Source organism: Scleropages formosus, chromosome 21 (assembly GCF_900964775.1).
Source record: "Scleropages formosus chromosome 21, fSclFor1.1, whole genome shotgun sequence".
Lineage (NCBI taxonomy): Eukaryota > Metazoa > Chordata > Actinopteri > Osteoglossiformes > Osteoglossidae > Scleropages > Scleropages formosus.
Window position 1 is genome coordinate 15,368,838 of NC_041826.1, and position 18,975 is coordinate 15,387,812.

At 45.2% G+C, this 18,975-nt stretch overlaps 1 protein-coding gene across 1 annotated transcript; it reads left to right on the plus strand.

The window, feature by feature from the left end:
* Positions 1-943: 943 nt before the first annotated feature.
* Positions 944-17,020, plus strand: LOC108918789 (neural Wiskott-Aldrich syndrome protein-like). Its single transcript, XM_029247329.1, has 11 exons — positions 944-1,455; positions 6,258-6,392; positions 6,486-6,572; positions 8,117-8,213; positions 8,761-8,784; positions 11,080-11,245; positions 12,192-12,234; positions 13,415-13,568; positions 14,837-15,348; positions 15,875-15,983; positions 16,263-17,020. The coding sequence occupies exons 1-11, from the start codon at positions 1,354-1,356 to the stop codon at positions 16,322-16,324; spliced, it is 1,491 nt and encodes a 496-aa protein (XP_029103162.1). The 5' UTR covers positions 944-1,353; the 3' UTR covers positions 16,325-17,020.
* The last annotated feature ends 1,955 nt before the right edge of the window (positions 17,021-18,975 follow it).

Consider the following 18,975-nt stretch of genomic DNA (forward strand, 5'->3'; position numbering starts at 1 on the left):
TTAAACTAACTTCAGCCTGTTAAACTTACAGAAAGTCAGAACTAGTCAAATGCAATATTAAATAAATTAGGCCTCATTTGCAGAGGCTCAGATGACCCACTTTATTGCTAATGTAAGTTTCAGCCAGATTAGATTCATGCCTCCAGCACTCTTTGTGCGTGTGTGGACCCGCATTATTATTGTGTAATTGCATGCGCTCCTCCTCAGGCTCCATAATAAAATATTTGTAATGTCCTGGTAAATAATCACTTACAGTAAGAACACTGCCATTTAATTATTATTATTTTTCCTTCAGCTATTATAACGTATGAAACTAACAATACATGTATTATGCAATTTGTCGTGAACGATTTCGCAGTGGGGAGAAAAGGCGCGCGCAATAGTCGAATAGAATAAAACGATGCGTTGTGCACACGCTCCCCCCCCCCGAGGCCGCGCACAGTAACTGGAGCGCGCACCAACTCAGCCGCTTTATTTATTTCATTACGACATCGCCCGAGCCACTAATTAACTTGCCAACCTCAGAGGTCAGTTTCTAAGGAAATTCCCGTCTTGGGATTCATTTTAAGACATTGAAGGGATTTGATTCCCCCCAATTAGAAACAGGACCAGTACAAGGAAACTGATGTTTTCTTTTTTCTTTCTCCAATGCATGTCAATAAATATTTTCATATACAGTAGTTTCCTATCACTGCCATTGCACCGCACCTCACCTCACCGCACCCCGCCCCAAGCGCGCTCTCGTCGCGTTCCCAGCCCGTCGGCGCAGCGCGTTCTGTCACACAACTCAAGCACTTGGGCTGTACCATTCCTTAGAGTGGGGGGATCTGAAAAAATACGCCCACCATTTAATGCATTTTTTCTTTATTTTATTAAATAGAACATTTTACGTGTTTATACAGAGACATGTATCTAAGTGTGCAGCTACCCGCTGTGATACGGTAGACTAAGAAATGAGAAGCGCGGGGTGTCGTGACCCCCCACTCCCCCGATGCGTGGCGCGTGGACGCTCCCCCGTGCTGCCATGTTGGACTGAGCCGCTGATGTCGCTGAAGGAGTTCTGAGGAAAGTTTGGTCTCCGCAGCGTCGGGGGTCGCGCTTCTTCCAGCATCTGCGGACGCAAAGAGGTCAAGTTGTGTTGTATCGGAAGCACAGAAAACGTGCGATAAGACACGGTTTGACCGCCGTGGAGTCAGCAGGCAGCGGGCCCATGCGAGGGAGCGACGACGGTGGGCCCCGTGTGTGATCAAGGAGTGCAGCGCCGTGGCCCGTGCAGCCGTGTCGTGTCGGAGCACCGCGCGGAGCTGTCCAACTCCACTGTGACTGTGTGTGTGAGAGACACAGTGTGTGAAGATGAGCGCTCCGCAGCCCCGCCGGGTGGTCAACGCGAGCTCCATACTGCTCAGTCCTGCGGAGAACGAGGCGATCTTCGCATACCTGGGCAAGAAGTGCAGTGTGAGTGACTCGTCGTCGGTGTCCGCGTGGAGCCACCTGTGCTGTGTGTGTGCGCGCGCGCCTCGCCTGTCTGTGTCTGTTCAAGTTAAGAGTCGCTGAACTTGGGTTCGTTGCTTCAGTTACCCCCTGACGGACTGAGGCGTTTCGGCTCAGTATGGACTCAGTGTGTGTGTGTGTGAGTTAAAGAAGTTTGCGGGGAGAAGTGCTGTTACTCTGTGTATTGAGTCCATGGTCCATAGTGTGTGTGAAGTGCGAGAGTAAGTATGTTCCTCAGGCTGAGTGTTTTTTGTCATCGACGTCGTGTGGTGTGTCAGGAAGGTGAATGTACGGAGCTAGTAGTACTAGTAGTGTGTGTGTGTCCTCCTTATATATATAAATAGATCTAAGTGGAAAATTACCCAGCTGTAAATAGGTAAATCAGTGTAAGGCACTTATCACTGTAACTTGCTTTGAAGAAAAATGTGAGAGATAAGGGGGGGGGGGGGGTCCATGGCCCCCGGCCCCCAGTGTTCAGCCAACTCTAATATTAGTTCATAACTCAATTGAGCTCTCCACTCACTTCTTTTCTGTCCCCCAACCTGACAAGATGCTTTGGGAATGTCAGCGATGTGTGTAATTTTCCACTGAACCACCTGCCAGTTAAAGCGCGGACCTTGCTGTCTCAATGATTTTTAATATTTTTTGAAGTTCTTTTTATCATTAGACGTGAATAGAAGCTTCAGCAGCTTAGCGGAGTCCCGCTGCCTCCTGCTCTCTCTGCGTCCCCCTCAGTAACAGGACCCGTTTGCTCCAGGCCGTCCCGTCCTGTCCCATCCTGTCCCATCCACACCCCCTGCGCTGGATCGACAGCTCCGTGGTGATGCCGTTTCCCGTGTCACCTGCCACTCGCTCACTTCTCCAAACCCTTTCCTTCTTGGTGTTGTTAGCTGATCGATAGTTGGCACATTGAGTGTAAGCCATTATAGAATTGTCTTTATTTGGTGGTTTCCTTGTATTATTATTAATTCTTCAATTATTATTGATTAGTACTAGTTTAACTAGCTCTTTCCCCCAAAAGGAGTTAGTGTTAGGTTTGTATACTAAACTGCTTGCGATTATTTACACATTTATAGTTTTTACTGTGCAATTCCAGGGCAAGAGCTTGTTAAAGGGGGGGTGCTATCCCAGGAATGGGTTTTTGAACCCTAGGTTGGTCTCCGCAGCAGCTCTAAACACTACGCTGCCTGCTGCGTTGACAGATTAGCAGTGTCCTTTGCTGGTACAAATTTAAGAAATGTCACCGGCGGAGTCGTCTGGCGCTCGACGCCCGGGTCTGTTTGTTTATTCAACAGGGTTGTACTCAGATTTTGTCGCAAATATGGGTCAGGGCACGCCGCAACATGTCTCGAGCCTCTTTGCAAGCCTCTCTTCACGCTGCCTGCTTGTACAGATATTTTCATTAAACTGACTCCCATGTAGCCTGCAACAAGGCCTTCTGTGTGTGGCACGACTGGTTGACTTGCACCTGAGCTCCGCGCTCCTACAAGACGTTGACCTGGTGATCACTCTCGATTCCTCGTATCAGCTTTATGGAACTGTAATGGTAGTACGAGCAGTGTTTTTGTTAGTGACCTTTAGCGCGCCATTAAAATATAAACAATTCTGGGGCTGGAAGTGTTCCCTCACGTTTCTGTGACCTCCGTTTGGGTTTTATGTCAGCCGTCAGGGAACAGATGTGCAGCGAGGAATTGGGACACGACACAAGCGGAGGACTCCTGGCTTTCACAACTGCGCCTCGCCCAGGTGCGTCTGCGCAAATGGGCGTCAACGGGAAAGGTCTTAAATGCGGAACTGTGCTGCGGGAAGTCTGAAGAAAGGCCTTTTTGGAGCTGGCTGGTGTTTTACGTGTGATTAAGCAGAGATAAAGACTTCTCACACAGTCCTGAATGATGTGATTGCGATGTGGCTGTTAGCGTACAAAATTGTCACTAAGGGGTTTCAGTCATATTCATCGCATGCTTTCTGTAATCGGTTTCTACACTACACCGAGCGATCAGTGTTCCAGGCGGTGGTTTCTGCAGTCTGTTGTCCTTGTGAATGTGATGTGGACCCATGGTGGTGAACTTGACTCGTGGTCTCACAGCTTGTGGTCCACAGCAAGAAAGGTGAGGGGACAGACGACAAGGACTGTGGTGGAGTTCTCTGAAGAAACTCCTCCTTGTTGAACTCTAACAGTGTTTTACATTTATTCATTTGGCTAATGCTTTTCTCCAAAGCAGATTATAATTTTAAGTAAGTTAACAGTATTTTACCCATTTATAATGCCGGGTAATTTTTACTGGAGCAATTTAGGGTAAGTACTTTGCTCAAGGGTACTACAGCCGGAGGTGGGATTCAAACCTGTGAGTTTTAGGTGCAAAGGCAGCATCTTTACCCACTGTGCCACCAGTTTTGCCCCTACATTTGCCTACGTTGAGATTTGTATTGTTATGTTTTATTTATGTAGTTTATACAGAATGTGCAAATGTAGAAATTTAATCTAAGTCTGTCCATCTGTCCGCCCATTATGCTTAACCTGTACAGGTCAGGATTGCAGTTGCCTGGACTGGATGTAAGTCCATCACTGGGTGATCTTGCTCACACGCACTCGTTCTCTCTCTCATTCGCACACTTTTACACACTGCAGCCACACACACACATTGTCTGAACCGTTTGTCCCATTCGGGGTTGCGGGGAGCCGGAGCCTAACCTGGCAATACAGGGCGTAAGGCTGGAGGGGAAGGGGACACACCCAGGACGGGACGCCAGTCCGTCGCAAGGCACCCCAAGCGGGACTTAAACCCCAGACCCACCGAAGAGCAGAACCCGGTCCAACCCACTGCGCCACCGTGCCCCCCACACTGCAGGCAGTTTAGTTTAATCAGTTCCCTTGAAACACATGTCTTTTGACTGGCAGGAGCGAGGGGCATGTAGAGGAAATCCACATAAACATTGGGAGAACATGCAGGTTCCACAGACTGAACCACATTCAAAACCACATCTGGAGCTGTAAGGCACCAGGGCTATCTGTTGTACTACCCTATAGAAACTAAATGTTCCGAATCTTGAGCTAGTGTGTGCTTGCCGTTGTTGTGTGTCAGTGTCTGAGTAGCCTTGGAACCAGGATCTCCTGCACTTCATTCCCTGGTCCTGAATTATGACAGAGGAAAAGTTTCTGCTGTCAGTCAGGACTGCACCTTGGCTTGTTCCTCAAAGAGGTGATCTCAGCCAAGCTTCTTCTACACCTATGGCTGGAACACATTTTGTGATGATCTTTATCTGGTGGACATATGGCTGAGGAAGTGTGCATGCTGGAAGTGGCATGTTCTGCTGAAACCTTGGCCTTATATGTCTGTCCTGCTAATGACCGTGAGACACACCGAAGTTGGTGACGTCTAGTTGGTTGTATTTGGCAGCGGTAAGTTGCAAACTGGAACAAGTGAAATACCTGCCACATTTTTATACCATTCTAGGTCACCAGTCTTTCAGAAATGTATTGGAGGATTGTGAAATTTGCAATTCTGGCATTTTCTGAGGTTGCCTTCATCATTCCTGGATGTTAATCGTAAAATTTTTCCTAGCATGTGCTTGGTGCCTGGGTCAGCCACTGTTTATTAGGATTGCGTTTGAAGCTGTTACGGCCAGTCTTAACGAACACACAAGGTCTTCCGTGAAGGCCTTGTAATTTGAGTACACCGAAACAAAATATATCATTTTGCTCTGTGGGAAAGCAAGAAACTGCTCTCCTTGTCCCTTTTTTCCCTTAGCACTGCAGGTTCATTAGGCTCTCATCAAAGTCCTTAACTATTTATCGCAGCATGACATCTATGTTTATGTGCATCGGAGAGACTGACTTGCAAAGGAAGGAAGAACGGCAGCCTGTTTTATGCGTCACTTTTAATGTTGCTTTGGTACTTCAAAGGTACATAACACTTAAACAGCTCTTTCTTGAATCATGTGGCGCTTTAATAACTCTCATTAGCAGCTATAACTTATCTAACTGGAGTTGATGGGTGGAGCACAGCGGATTATGTGATCATTCCAGTTACAGCCAGTCTGCTGTGCATTTTGTGGTCTCCCACCCTAACTTTAATATTTTTCTGCAATTAAAAGGGCAGGAATTTATTTCAACATCTATTGCTCACTGGTACTCAGCATCTGTGGAAAAACATTTTGTCTTCACAGACACCTTGGATACGCGTTCTGTTAGGATGGGCTAAAGTGAAGGCTCTTTCCGCAAAGCAAACCTTCTGACTCCTGGGGGTGGTGTGTTGTTGCTGTGGAACACCTTGGCATGGTTATCAGTGCCACCGTCTGCGAATGTCATTAAAACACTCGTTCCAGTGGGCAGATTGGCGCTCTCCTGTCAGCTGTCTGAACAGTCCTGGTTCTGCACTTTTAACCGTGGCCCGCAGGGGATCACAGGAGATTCTGTATTACCAGTAGGCTCTGCAGTATGCATGTGCGCCCTGGGCTGCTGGGTCAGAAACAAGTGTGTTGAATAAATTAAACAAATGTAAGTTCAGATTGTAAATCAGTGCATCTCAGTGTGAGTTTTCTTGCTGTGAAATGCAGACAATGCAAAGTGTTTTTTTTTTTTTTTTTTTTTTTTTTTTTTTTTGTCCCCCCCCCCCCCCCCCATGTCTGGTTTATTTGCATGTATGGTTTCAGTGTACATGTAAAGGTGTTATTTCTGTCTGAGTGTTTGTGGACACACACTGCAGTCCCAGTGCTTGTGAGTGATGTTTGACAGACCCTCCCTTTCCCCCTCTTTTCCTGGCCAGACGTTGAGCTCTGCCGTGGTTCAGGTGTTTGAAGCAGACCGCAGCTCATCCTGGGTGAAGAGGTGCTGTGGCGTTGCCTGTCTGGTCAAGGACAACCCCCAGAGATCCTACTTCATTCGCGTGTTGGACTTGAAGGTGAGTGGTGCCTCTGCGGTTTGCTAAAACTGTCAGTTGTTTTTGGGTGGAAGTGGTACCCGATACAGTCACTCATCTGGTATCTCTACGCAGGATGGGAAAACAATGTTCGAACAGGAACTCTACAACAACTTTACAATAAACTCACCTAAGCCCTACTTCCTGTCATTTGCAGGAGATGTAAGTTATTGCTCTTCCTTTTGTTTGTTACACAAGTTTGATTATACTGTATGTACAGCATGTCCTCTTTTTTCCAATAACCACTTGTTCCTGACACCAGATCAGATAAATACATAACAGATAAGTTAACTACCTATCGAAGTACTATATAATTGTATGGTGTAACTGGAGACCACTTATTATCTCACTGAAGTGTATTGCGCAGTATTGTTACCATACTGTATGGAACAGTTTGTAGCGTAGTGTTTAGAACAGCTGCCTTTGGACCCAAAGGTTGCAGGTTCGACTCTCACCTTCTGCTGTAGTAGCCTTGAGTAAGGTACTTACCCTAAATTGCTCCAGTAAAAATTACCCAACTGTACAAGTGGGTAAATAACTGTGGGTAGATTAACATTGTAAGCTGCTTTGTAAAAATGGCACTGTGCAGGTGTATTACTAGTGCAGTACTGTAAAGTTAATAGCTTCTCTGACAACTTTTCTGCAAAAAAAAAAAAAAAAAAAAAAAATTGTTGGACTGCACTCAGTAACTTGATCTACACTGGTCATTTAAGAGGGGTATCCATAATCATTACTAGAAACATTTCTCAAAACATGCAGAGATGCTACTGAAGTCTCAGATGCAAGCATGTTTGCAAAGACAGCTGAGGTTTTCTTATTGGTGTTCACACTGCCCAGTGCTGCCTTGCATGTTGTACACATCCTGCTGTGGCCTTTTTGATCATTCATCATAAAAGTGAATCGGCCACTTTTTTTTTTTTTTTTTTTTTTTGGGGGGGTGGTATGGTTTATTATTTATTGGAGGGTGTGGCATTTACATGTAATTTGCCAAAGAAGACCCACTGTACATATAATTTTATGAAATAATTTAAAAGAGCCCTCTTCTGCGGTTTACCTTTGTCATTAGTTGTTTTTCCTAGTAGTGACACTTATGGTATATGTTTCTTAATCTGTCTAGCCTTTGGATGAAACTTTAATAATTTGTGACAGTGTTGGTGGGGGGCAGTAAAAACTTGTTGCAGCCCATGTATACTCTCCAAACAGTAATCAGGAGATATCCTGGACTGCAGGAGGACCTGCACTCTCACGGTCTGTTGCGTGAGCATTGTGTCGTTACACAGCACTCTGGGCTACATTTAACAGATTGTTCAAGTTCAGCAGACGTGTATTTTACATCTTTTTAAAACTTCGATACCAGCCGATTTAAGCCACCTGTTCTTTGGTCAGTTGCACAGCCAGTTTGCTTCCTTATTAATTTCCAGAAATCACAAAGGGAGTGTGCCCTTGAGGCAACTAATCTCATAGTGTGCTTTCTTAGGGGCCTCATTTAAACTGCACTTTGTATCCTGTGGTGTGTGTGTGTGTGTGTGTGTGTGTGTGTGTGTGTGTGTGTGTGTCATCCCCACCCCCTTCATTTATGCATTTGGGTTTTTTCCAAAGCAATGCACAACCTGGGGAAAACAAAAGTTCTGAAGATCTTTGGATGCAGACACAGAATAACTGAAGCACAGGTTGTCACTGTTGAACTGTTGCTTGCTCTTCTCCAGTCCTGCCAAGTTGGCATGAACTTTGCCAACGAGGAGGAGGCCAAGCGATTTCGGGCGACTGCGATGGATTTGATCGGAAGACGGCAGAGGAAAACGGGTGATTACACCGACTCCTACTGCATGCTGCTACAGTGCTGCCTCACACACTGCTTCCCCTGTGACCTTTCCCCTCTGAGTAGTGCGGTGTGTGTTCTTCCTCTTTCCTGCATGGCCTGCTGGCCATCACTGGGCTTCTTCAGCCCGGGATTGTTAACGCCGTCTCCTCCGGACTCTCTGCAGCTCGGCTGCCATTACTTCACACGGCAATCTTTGAACCAGTCTGTGACTCCTACTGTGACAGCCTTATTCAGCAAGTCTAACATCTGTGTTTCTCTCTTTCTTTCTTACTTTCCGTAACCTTTCTGAATTAGCTAGTGATGAATATTCTGGGGTGAAATCACTCACTTTGACATTTGCCTTAGGACAAGGAGAGGGGGGGTATGGGTGGAGGTGTAGGGGTTGCTACAGCTTCACATCTGTGTTTTTCCATCTCTTTTCTGCCTCCTCCAAACTAACCGAAGACACTGACCATTTACTCTTCTGTTTCATTATTTCAATCCTTCTCTGATCATTGAATTTTAATTATATTAATTTCTATTTTGCAGAAAAAAGACGTGATCCTCCAAATGGTAGGTTATTTTAACTTCACTAAAATGTCTCTCAGGGTGTTTTTAATACTTGAGATTTCAACAAATAAGTAGAACCATCACAGGCAGATCCCTTATTCAGTATTGTATCTTTATTTGTTGAGCCTTTTCAACAGGCAAATTATAATTATTATAAATTTTGGAAATCTTTGAAATCATGTCTTTTTTTTTCTTAAATCATGTCTAGAGATCCCTTTTCCTTAAAATTTGTGACCCACTGTACCACACATTCAAGGGAAGATGTACTGTGCAGTGGCTCACACAAATGTCTATATTGCAGATGTATATCATCCTCCCTTCCCCTCCCGCCCTGCTCCAATAATCCATGACAGGACAACTTGCTCGTGTTTTTATCGTAAACTATGTACTTCTCAATGTGTTGGAACTGAGATGGATTTAGAGAAGATTAAATGGTTTGCAGTGGTCACTCGGGAACTGGGAATCACGCCAGGCTAGAACATCTCCTGCTCCTTAGCAAACAGTGATGTGTTGAATGGAGAGCAGTTTTTGATGTGAGTGCAGGTCTAGGACAGACTGGCGTCCAGGAATTTTAATCCCATCCCAACAGCTGGGGTGTTTATAATGTAGCATTCAAATGTCCTCTTTCAAACCACAGTCAAAGGGTTGCCTTCAGTGGTACTTCTTGCCATGAACCTGGTCAGCTCCTATGGCATGGTGGCACAGGGGGTAATCCTGGTGTTTCCCAGTGCCTGAGCTGACCATTTTGATGTGTTTGCATTCAAAATCCGCTTGGTCTGTGGAGTTCATATGTTCTCCCTGTATTTGAAACCCAGAGACATGAGCAGAAGAATACCCTCTTTACCCTCCCTTACCAAGGAAGGCCACATGAATTCTACTTCACAGCACTTAGTTTTCCCTCAGTCAGCTTCTGGAGGGAGGGAACATTTGCAGTACAAGTTGCTCTTGCAAATGCAGACACTCAAGAGCCTTCTTTAATAGCGTGAACAGTTTGCGTTCTATGTTTAGCATTTAGCTCAAACAATTCCCTCAGTGGCAGATTTGTCCAAACAGGGACATAACATTGTGAGCCTCTCATACTGATGCTTTTTTTATTCTAAGGTAAACTGGGTATTATGTAGGCCTGTGCTGGAGAGCAAAATCATTTCATCGTCCCATAGTAATTTAGTGCTTGTTAGCTTTTCAAAAGGGGTCATAGTTTCTTAAATAGGAGCTGGCAAGCCAGCAGCTACGTGGAAGGCAACCTAGGTCCCAGTTATACTACTGTCAACCAGTGGACATTTGCCATGTTGAGAAAGAAATATGAGGATTTATAGGGATTAACGTTGCGTTAACGGTTATGTAAAATGTAGTGGCGACTGTGGTTTGTTGGGATTAGTGTCAAGTGGCACTGAGGAGGGACACGTCACTGTGGAGTGCAGGATGCTGGCCAGATGCTACACTTTAACTCCAAATTGGAGAGGAGTGGTTGCAGGCATCGTCCCAGCTGAATCGCTATCTTCTGGACGTCGGTTCACTCTCATGCACCTTCTGCGGGGAATAGGTGAAGATGTTCTGCACCACCTTCCTGTCGGCTTCAAACGAGGAGCCCACAGAGTACGGGTCCACAGGTGCTGGCTGCCTAGCACTACTACACTGCCTGGTGTTGCCGGAAGAAGAGTTTTACATGCCCCCGCACGGCTCCGCCTCCTGCAGCGCTGCAGGGTGGGTCCTTCTGGGCCTTAGCAGCTCCTTTGGGGCAGAGCCGACAGGTTGGTGCAATAGAGCCATGTGAGATGCTTGCAGGGAGTGAGCAAGGAACCTGCTGTTCTGGTCAGTCTTAAGCATTTTCAATGTTGTAAGAAGGTCTTTTCCGTGTGTTGGTCTTCTTGGATCCCTTCTTGAGTACAGAGTGTTTCCCTCCATGACAGGATGGATCATGTGCTGAACTTTCTGCTGTTGCATTTTCAGTTGTGCACTGACTGTATGAATACTGTCATTCCTTGTGGATTGCTTAATGGATTGGGAGTGTATGAGAGAGCAGTTTAATCACCCGTTGGTAAAGGTTCAGTGTTAAAGTGTGTGTGTGTGTGTGTGTGTGTGTGTGTGTGTGTGCCTGGAAATGTGAATGTTCACCAGACCTTGAAATATCCCACTGGAGATTAATTTCTCTCTAACTCTGTCATGCTTAACCCAAAGGACAAAGCAAACCTGTGACTATTAAAAGGTTACCCATCAGATGCTAGTGATGTAGATCTCTCAGCTGGAGTCTGAGGTCTTGACGGCTCTAAAGGTTTCTTTTCTTTGACCTGTTCCCAGGACCTACCCTGCCCATGGCCACAGTGGACATCAAGAATCCAGAGATCCACCCTCGCCACCATAACAGTGTGTCACACAGCAACTTCAGCAAGGAGAAGAAGAAAAACACAAAGGGCAAGCGCAAGAAACTGACCAAGGCTGACATTGGCACCCCCAGCAACTTCCAGTGAGTCCCACTTCTCCACACACCTGGAGATGTACCCTGAGCAGGGTTCTTCAGTGACGTCTTCCTGCTAGCGACACACAACTGGCAATTTCGTTAGGGTTTCTATGTAGAACTAACTTTGTGCTGCTCAGGTTCCTGCTGCCCTCACCTTGTTATATTCATGAACCTCTTATCAGCACGTATTTGATATTAACCTCCTGAAATGTGTCCCTGACCTTCTGCAGGTATCCAGTACCTGAGCTGTGTTTCAGATGCAGGATTAGTCGCTCGAGTTAACGGTGCTCCCTGTTTGTTCCTTTTCTCCTTTGAATGGTTCCTTCTACCTCATGCTGCTGTTTAGCCTTTCTCTTGTAAAGGTGTAAAATGATTGCTATGTCTTCATATGATTCCTGTCAATTGTCTTTTGAGCATTTTGTGTTTATCTCAGTTTTTAAGTGCATGTTCAGATCTTGCGGCGTTATTGGTTTGACTTTTGTTTTCTCTTATTTCATATTGCTGTGGGTATATGTGTGTATGTTTATTACATTATACAGCAGCTGTAGGAGGAAAATGTTGTCATTAGGATGACAGCCTGAGACAAACCAGCCTTGTAGGTACACCCTGCAAAGGAACAGCCAGTGCTGTGTGATTACTGATGATGGCTCCTAACATGAATTTTACCACTGTAGCATTGTCTTTGAGCAGTGCAATTACCCTGACCTGCTCCAGAGCAAAAATCCTGCTGTATAAATTGCTTTGGGTAAAAACGTCAGTTAAATGATTAATTCATGAGTTGGTCTTTTTTTTTCTAAGCAGCTAAGTGTTCGATATTTTATTTCAAGTATGAGTCAGTTTACTGTGCCTACGCAGATAGGTAAAAAGAAATGTTTGTGTGTGTAGTTTCCACGCTTCAATGTGTTCATTGTGTACTGAGCTCTCAGTTCTCCTTCCCTTTGTTTTACGACAGGCACATAGGACACGTGGGCTGGGACCCAAACACAGGCTTCGATGTGAGTACAGTAACAGTAGGAGTCTGTACTGCTTCCCCGGAATGACGCGTGCCTTTAGCCGCCCCTCACGGGACACATGACAATACAGTGTTGTCCAGTGGTGTTACCTCCTAGTTGGACCACATACACTGATCAGATGTTGTGTGATGCTACATTCCTAGCAGATAGTGTAATTGCTTAAAGATTTTATATTTAAGATTCCAAGTAAGGGGTTTGTGACCAGTTTTACATCCCATGGGCAAATTGTTTCAAACATTTTTTGTTCTGTCTTTGTTAGCTTTCACTTTGACTTTTGCAGGGTTGTGGATCTTTGTGGGGAGGGGGTGCAGATGGTAAAAATGACAGTTGTTGAAGTTATGGGTGAGAGTAACTGTGAGAGGATGTGACAGAGGAGTTTGCCCTAGAAATGTTGCAGTTTCACTACCATTCCTGCAATGCAAGTGATGTTCTCACACACACGTACACTAGCCTCTGCTCTTTGTCATCCTTTGCACTTACTCACCTGTTGCCTCGCAGGTTGAATTTTGTAGTCTGCCAAGCAAACTGGTTTTGCCAGTTATACAACCAGATTTTGAAAGAAAAAAATTTCTATCTTCATAGTCTGCGTGTTTGTTCCATAAAAATGGATTGTAAATAATTCCATATCTTCAAATGATGCCATTGTTGACATATGACCTGTCAGAAGTGTAGAAAGTGATTTTTTTTTTTTTTTTTTCCTCTTCTCCCCCCCCTCCTTCCTTTCTTTTGAAGGGGAAAAAAAATGCCAATGCTGCACAAGTCTCAAGTTATTTAAAATGAAGTACTATGGGGAATAAATAAGTGTCTGGTGACCAGAAAGTTTTTGAAGTGTATGAGGAGGGATGTATAATACATATAAACAGGCAAATGTGGAAGTGAAGTGAGTTTGAAATTCGTAGCGACGGATTCTGCACGTGTTACAGTGATGAAAACCATACTGTTGTACGGCCACCAGGTGGCACACAGTGACAGCAAGACTGTCGTGGTGTCCAGCAGTGGTCCTAGTGCCCACTGCTCCGAGTAAGGAATTTGGGCCACCTGATGTTTACATAAGATGATAGGGCAGCACATTTGCCACTGAGGGTAGCAGAGAAGTGGGGACTTGTCCTAAGACTAACTCTCTGCGGATGTGCTCTAACCCAGATCCTCTCTCACCTTCCAGGTGAACAACCTGGACCCAGAGCTAAAGAACCTGTTTGACTTGTGCGGCATCTCAGAGGCCCAGCTGAAGGACAAGGAGACATCCAAGGTCATTTACGACTTCATTGAGAAGAAGGGTGGTGTGGAGGCCGTCAAGAATGAGCTTCGCCGACAAGGTGTGTGTATGCACTGTTTCGATTCGACTCTCTTGCTGCCAGTTGTGTGAACGTAGAGTGTATTTTGTGCTGTCTGTAGTGCATCACTGATGGTCACTGGTTCTTGTGCCTTTACGTTTGGCTACGCAGAAGCATCACATAAGGATGCAGACTGAGCGATTGCAGTGGTCTGTTCTTATTCAGGGCCCAATGGTTTCATGTCAAAAACCCAGCAGGACTTGTTTCTGTGTTTGCACTACTGGTGGCTCCACCCAGAAGCTGTTTGGTCTGAGTCACCATGGTCCCATGGGAAGGTGGAGGGACGAGGTCAACTTTTCAATTTTGCTTTTATGACACCTGCTCTATTAGTTTGTGGAACTGGTTGGTTTAGCTTTGTTCTCATACATTGAGAAGTCTGGGTGTGATCACCACCACCCAGAGCATCTTCTGCTAATCCTTGTGGTCTGTCTCCAGGTCCGCCACTGTGGTGTGGTAGGTAATGGTGTCCCACTTCACACTGATGACTGGAAGTTCCAGGCAATTTAACGTGCATGTTGTTGAGTGTCAGTGGTGTGTTTTGCTGTGTGCTTTTTGGGATAATTTTTGTTCTCATTCAGTTGAAAATGTTGCTATTATCCTCATTCTCTTTTGAAACACGAATTCCTCCACATTTGGTTAACCGACGATGCCGTTGTTTTCTTGCTGTATCTCCTGCCTGTATTTCCTTTATGCCAAATGACAGTGGAAAGGAGCCCTTAATCTTAACAACTGACCCATGGCTCGGGGCACAAGTGAACATCATTAACTTATTCTCCAAGCCACATTTATGAAAAATGCAGAATGAAACGAGTTAGTGCACCCTCTGGAGACAGCCGTGTCAATGGCAGTTTGTTCAGCGTTTGCGTGACAAAGGTGGGAAATTTCAGTTTGCTTGTCTGAAATGGTGTTTTTTGTTGAATTGCAGTTTTCGATCGCCCAGCATGCGATCTTTGAGATGCATGACATGTTGGTTGTGGTGCACGGTTTATCAGGAAGTGCTGTCAGAGGTGATTGTGGTGATCCTGGCATTACATGTCTGAAAAGTACTTTTTTAAATAAAGTATTTAGTGTCACGGGGCACTTAGTCCTATTTAACCTAAACTTTACTCTCGATCTTTCCAAAACTGTAGGATGGGGACCTAATTTTTGAAATTTTAGCTCTGTCTCCATAACAGCTGTGTTACGTGTAGTCTTGTCTACCATTCCCATGACAATCTTCTTATGCCTCTTTCTCTGTCCTTATCCCCTAGCTCCGCCACCACCCCCAGCCAGGGGCGGACCACCTCCTCCACCTCCTCACAGTTCAGGTCCCCCCCCTCCACCACCTGCGAGAGGAAGAGGAGCACCTCCTCCACCTCCTCCTTCAAGAGCACCCACGGCCGCTCCGCCACCCCCGCCACCCTCCAGACCGGGCATAGGAGCACCACCCCCACCTCCCCCTCCTTCCAGGGGCCATCTGCCTCCTCCCCCACCACACTCACATAGCTCCATCCCTCCAACAGCCCCACCTCCACCCCCACCCCCTTCAGGTGTTGGATCTGGGGGTCCGCCACCCCCACCACCACCTCCACCACCTCCCCCAGGGCCACCCCCTCCACCAGACATGGACAACGGGGAGTTACCGGGGAGTAAGTCAGCACTCCTGGAGCAGATACGAGGGGGGGCCCAGCTGAAGAAAGTGGACCAGAACGACAGGCCGGGATCTGGCACGGGCAGGGGTGCCCTCCTGGACCAAATTCGACAGGGCATCCAGCTCAAGAATGTAAGTCCCCAGCATGTAGTTTTGTCCCATAGTACTTCAGCTTTCTAACCCACTCTGCCTGCTGGTGGTGGGTGTTGGCAGCTACGGGTGTCACAGTAAGATTACCCCCAAGTATACAATCATAGTAGGGGGTGCGGTGGTGCAGTGGGTTGGACCGGGGTCCTGCTCTCCGGTGGGTCAGGGGTTCAAGTCCTGCTTGGGGTGCCTTGCGACGGACTGGCGTCCCGTCCTGGGTGTGTCTCCTCCCCCTCCGGCCTTACGCCCTGAGTTGCCGGGTTAGGCTTCGGCTCCCCCCGACCCCATATGGGACAAGCGGTTCAGAAAGTGTGTGTGTGTGTGTGTGTGTGTGTGTGTGTGTGTGTGTGTGTGTGTGTGTGTGTGTGTGTGTGTACACAATCATAACCTTATTTGAACTGGATGAAAATGTGAAAAACACCAGTTATGTACCTTTGAGTTTGAACATGCAGTCACCGGAGAGTGTGTGCATGTGTGTTTAGCGCATGAATATGGTGTCTGTTTCTTTCAGGTGTCTGAAAGCCCAGAGCCAGCCCCACCCACCCCTGCACCCTCAGCAGGCATTGTGGGTGCCCTCATGGAGGTCATGCAGAAGAGAAGCAAAGCCATCCACTCCTCAGGTGGGTGATGGGCAGGATACTGTGGTGGTTTTTATTGTATTTTTCTCTTAAGCATACGTCGCTTCGGAGAAAAGCATCTGCTAAACTAATAAATGTAAATGTATTTTCTCCTATTGGTGGCACAGAGACAGCTTTACTGCTGAATGTGCCACTTGGGCTAATTATGGAATCCTTTTAACCGTCTGATGCAAGTTTTTTCTCAATTCTGATATCCGTTTTGAAATATTACTGATTTGCAAGCTTGAACATCATCGTTTAAGTACACATTTGTTTTATTAGATGAAGATGATGATGACGATGAAGATGAAGATGACGATGATGATGAGGAATGGGAAGACTAGTGAATTCTCTGAAACAGACACTAAAATCTCTAAATATTGTCCAACTGAATATGTAAATGGGCTGTCAATTTGCTGTACATTTCTGTTGCCTTTTGCCTTTTTTCTTTTTTATCGATCTGTGCAATACCTCATTTAATCTGTAAAGTTTTTTTTGTTTTCTTTCTTTTGAAAGATTTACCCTCAATTAACACGTGCAATGTTACATCAGGACAAATTTGGTTAATTTGTAGATTCAACTTTTTCATTAATCCAAAAAGGGAGAACAAAGCAACAAATTGACAGAATCCTTTATGCTGTAATTTGTTACTTAATGTGAGAACACTATTTTCATACCCTACTTTTCTGTACTTAAATTTTTCATATCCAAATTGTCGTTTAACACTATTTTTCTTATAAGTGAGCTATTGAAAGCTTGGTCGCTCCCCCCTTGTTTTCACTGTAAATGTACAGAGTGGGAGGCCATTCTATTTTTGCACAAATTTAAGAGAGACACTACAGGAACGATATGTACAATGCCGTGTATTCGCAGTGCTCACAAGCTGCGAGTACAGAAACAAGCTAGCCTGCAGAAACGACATGCACATCACTCTCTAGCTTGGAGCCCAGTGAGATGCTTTACCGTAGTCTTTTCAAAAACACTTTGCGTGTCTGGTCACAAATGTGTTGGTGATGTTTTTTTTTGTTTTGTTTTTTAAACATAGCTGTCAAGAATAGGATTTTTTCCAGGAAATCTGTTAGAGTTCATTTGAAGAAAAGGAAATGAATACAGCCGTGAATTTAATTTTAAAAAAAAAAAAAAAAAATTCTGTCATACTTCTGAATCACGTTACTGAACATTCCTGAGGACTGTTGGATTTTAACAACTGGCAGTGGGATTCGGCCATCATTCTCAAAACTATGTCCACGACAGTTACTGCATGCCTGCTACTTGACTGTTGTAATGGTAATTTTTAAGAATCTTACTTCCCCTGGGCATTTGTGCTTTTTGTTTAAAAAAAAAAAAAAAAAAAACCTATATTTGACATCAAACCTTGAAGTTAAATTGGAAAGTAAATGAAACACTAATTTTGTATACATAAATAAATAATCATTTAGTCATTTCACTGTTTCTGTGCAAACATTATGCTACTGTGTGCCTGCAGTTTCAGAATTATTCTTGGTGATTAGCCAAGCTTTTCTGTCAGAAGGGCTCTTTAATTTAGCAACATTTCCTTATTAATGGGTTTTCAGCTAATATGTCCAATATTAGGCTTTGGGTGTTAGTATACGTGTATTAATATTGTTAATAGGTAGTAGGTGTAATGAACAAGTTAGCTTTATTATCATCATCATTGTCGCAGGTTCTCGTTTCTTTTCACTTTCTGTGAATGTGTGGGGTTCCCTGTGCTGAGCTGGAAGGGGAGGGACAACTCCTATAGGCTGAGGTTTCCGGTGTGTTCGAGTGCACCATGTGTTTAGCGCTCATCGCACCTGGGACCCCACACGGAGCCGAGGGCAGGGCTGCTGGAGGTGGCCCCGCCTGTCTGCAAGACAGTCCAGCTATTGTTTGTGATCGATGTGGGCTGCAGCAGTGCCTCCAGCTGTCCCACTGGTTAAAAATAAATTCTGTTGCTCTAAACAAGCCTCGAGTGGCGAAGGTTCCAGAAAAGGGTACTGTCTCCTCCCTGAAGTTGGCCTCTGCACTCTGAAGGTGACCGTGGTGAAGACTGGTAAGTAACCCGTGAGATCTTTACCTGGTAACAGTCAATGCCTGGTCACCCTTTGAATGACATCTTCCAATCAGTCCCCACATACTGTACTGCAATTACAGTATAAGTATTCTACTGGTGTATCAGTTCATTACAGGATAGCTACACCCACACACACAATTCACTCGCATGTTCACACGCTTTTGGCCAATTCGAAGTTAGTAGTTCACCTGAGACCTGGAGAAACCCCACGTAAACATGGGAAGCGGATGCAAACTTCTCACTACTGTCTTTTTTAAAATGCCTTTGCTGGGTGAAATTTTAAATTTCTGCCTGAAGCAAAAAGGCACACAACGGCAAACCTGGTGGTGAGTTTCCATTTGTGTACAGCTTGTAGTTCCCTCGTGTGTTGTGTCAAATGATGACAAAGCATCTATTTTAGAGGATGACCTCACTGGACAGTGTCCAGCCTACAGTCCCTATAACTAATGGCATATACTGGACATTTTAATGTCCAGACTTAGGAAAAAGCCTTCCTAGGGGAAACTGCCCATGCCTGACTTTCTTTTTCACAGTTTCTCCCTGCTGTGCAATGAGAGGCACTGTGGCGGTGGTTCGGCGCTCAAGGAACGGGCTATCTGTCCTGCTGAGGAGGTCAGGATGTTCCCAGGGTGTGAACGCTGCCAAAAACATTTTCCATTTGTGCCGAACAGCTGCAGAACAGACTTGAAGACAAAACTAAACCGAACTCGGTGCACTTAAACCAGACTGTGAACGGTCATTGATTATATCCATGTGTTTGCTGTCCTTATGAGTTCTGACTTCTGTAAAGTTAAGGATATTATTTTCCCCTTTTTTTTTTTTTTTTTTTTTATTATTATTATTATTATTATTAACTTGCATCAGTAGGAGTCTGGTGTAAAATGTAGAATTTGTAGTACTGTACCCTTTCACTACCGGGGG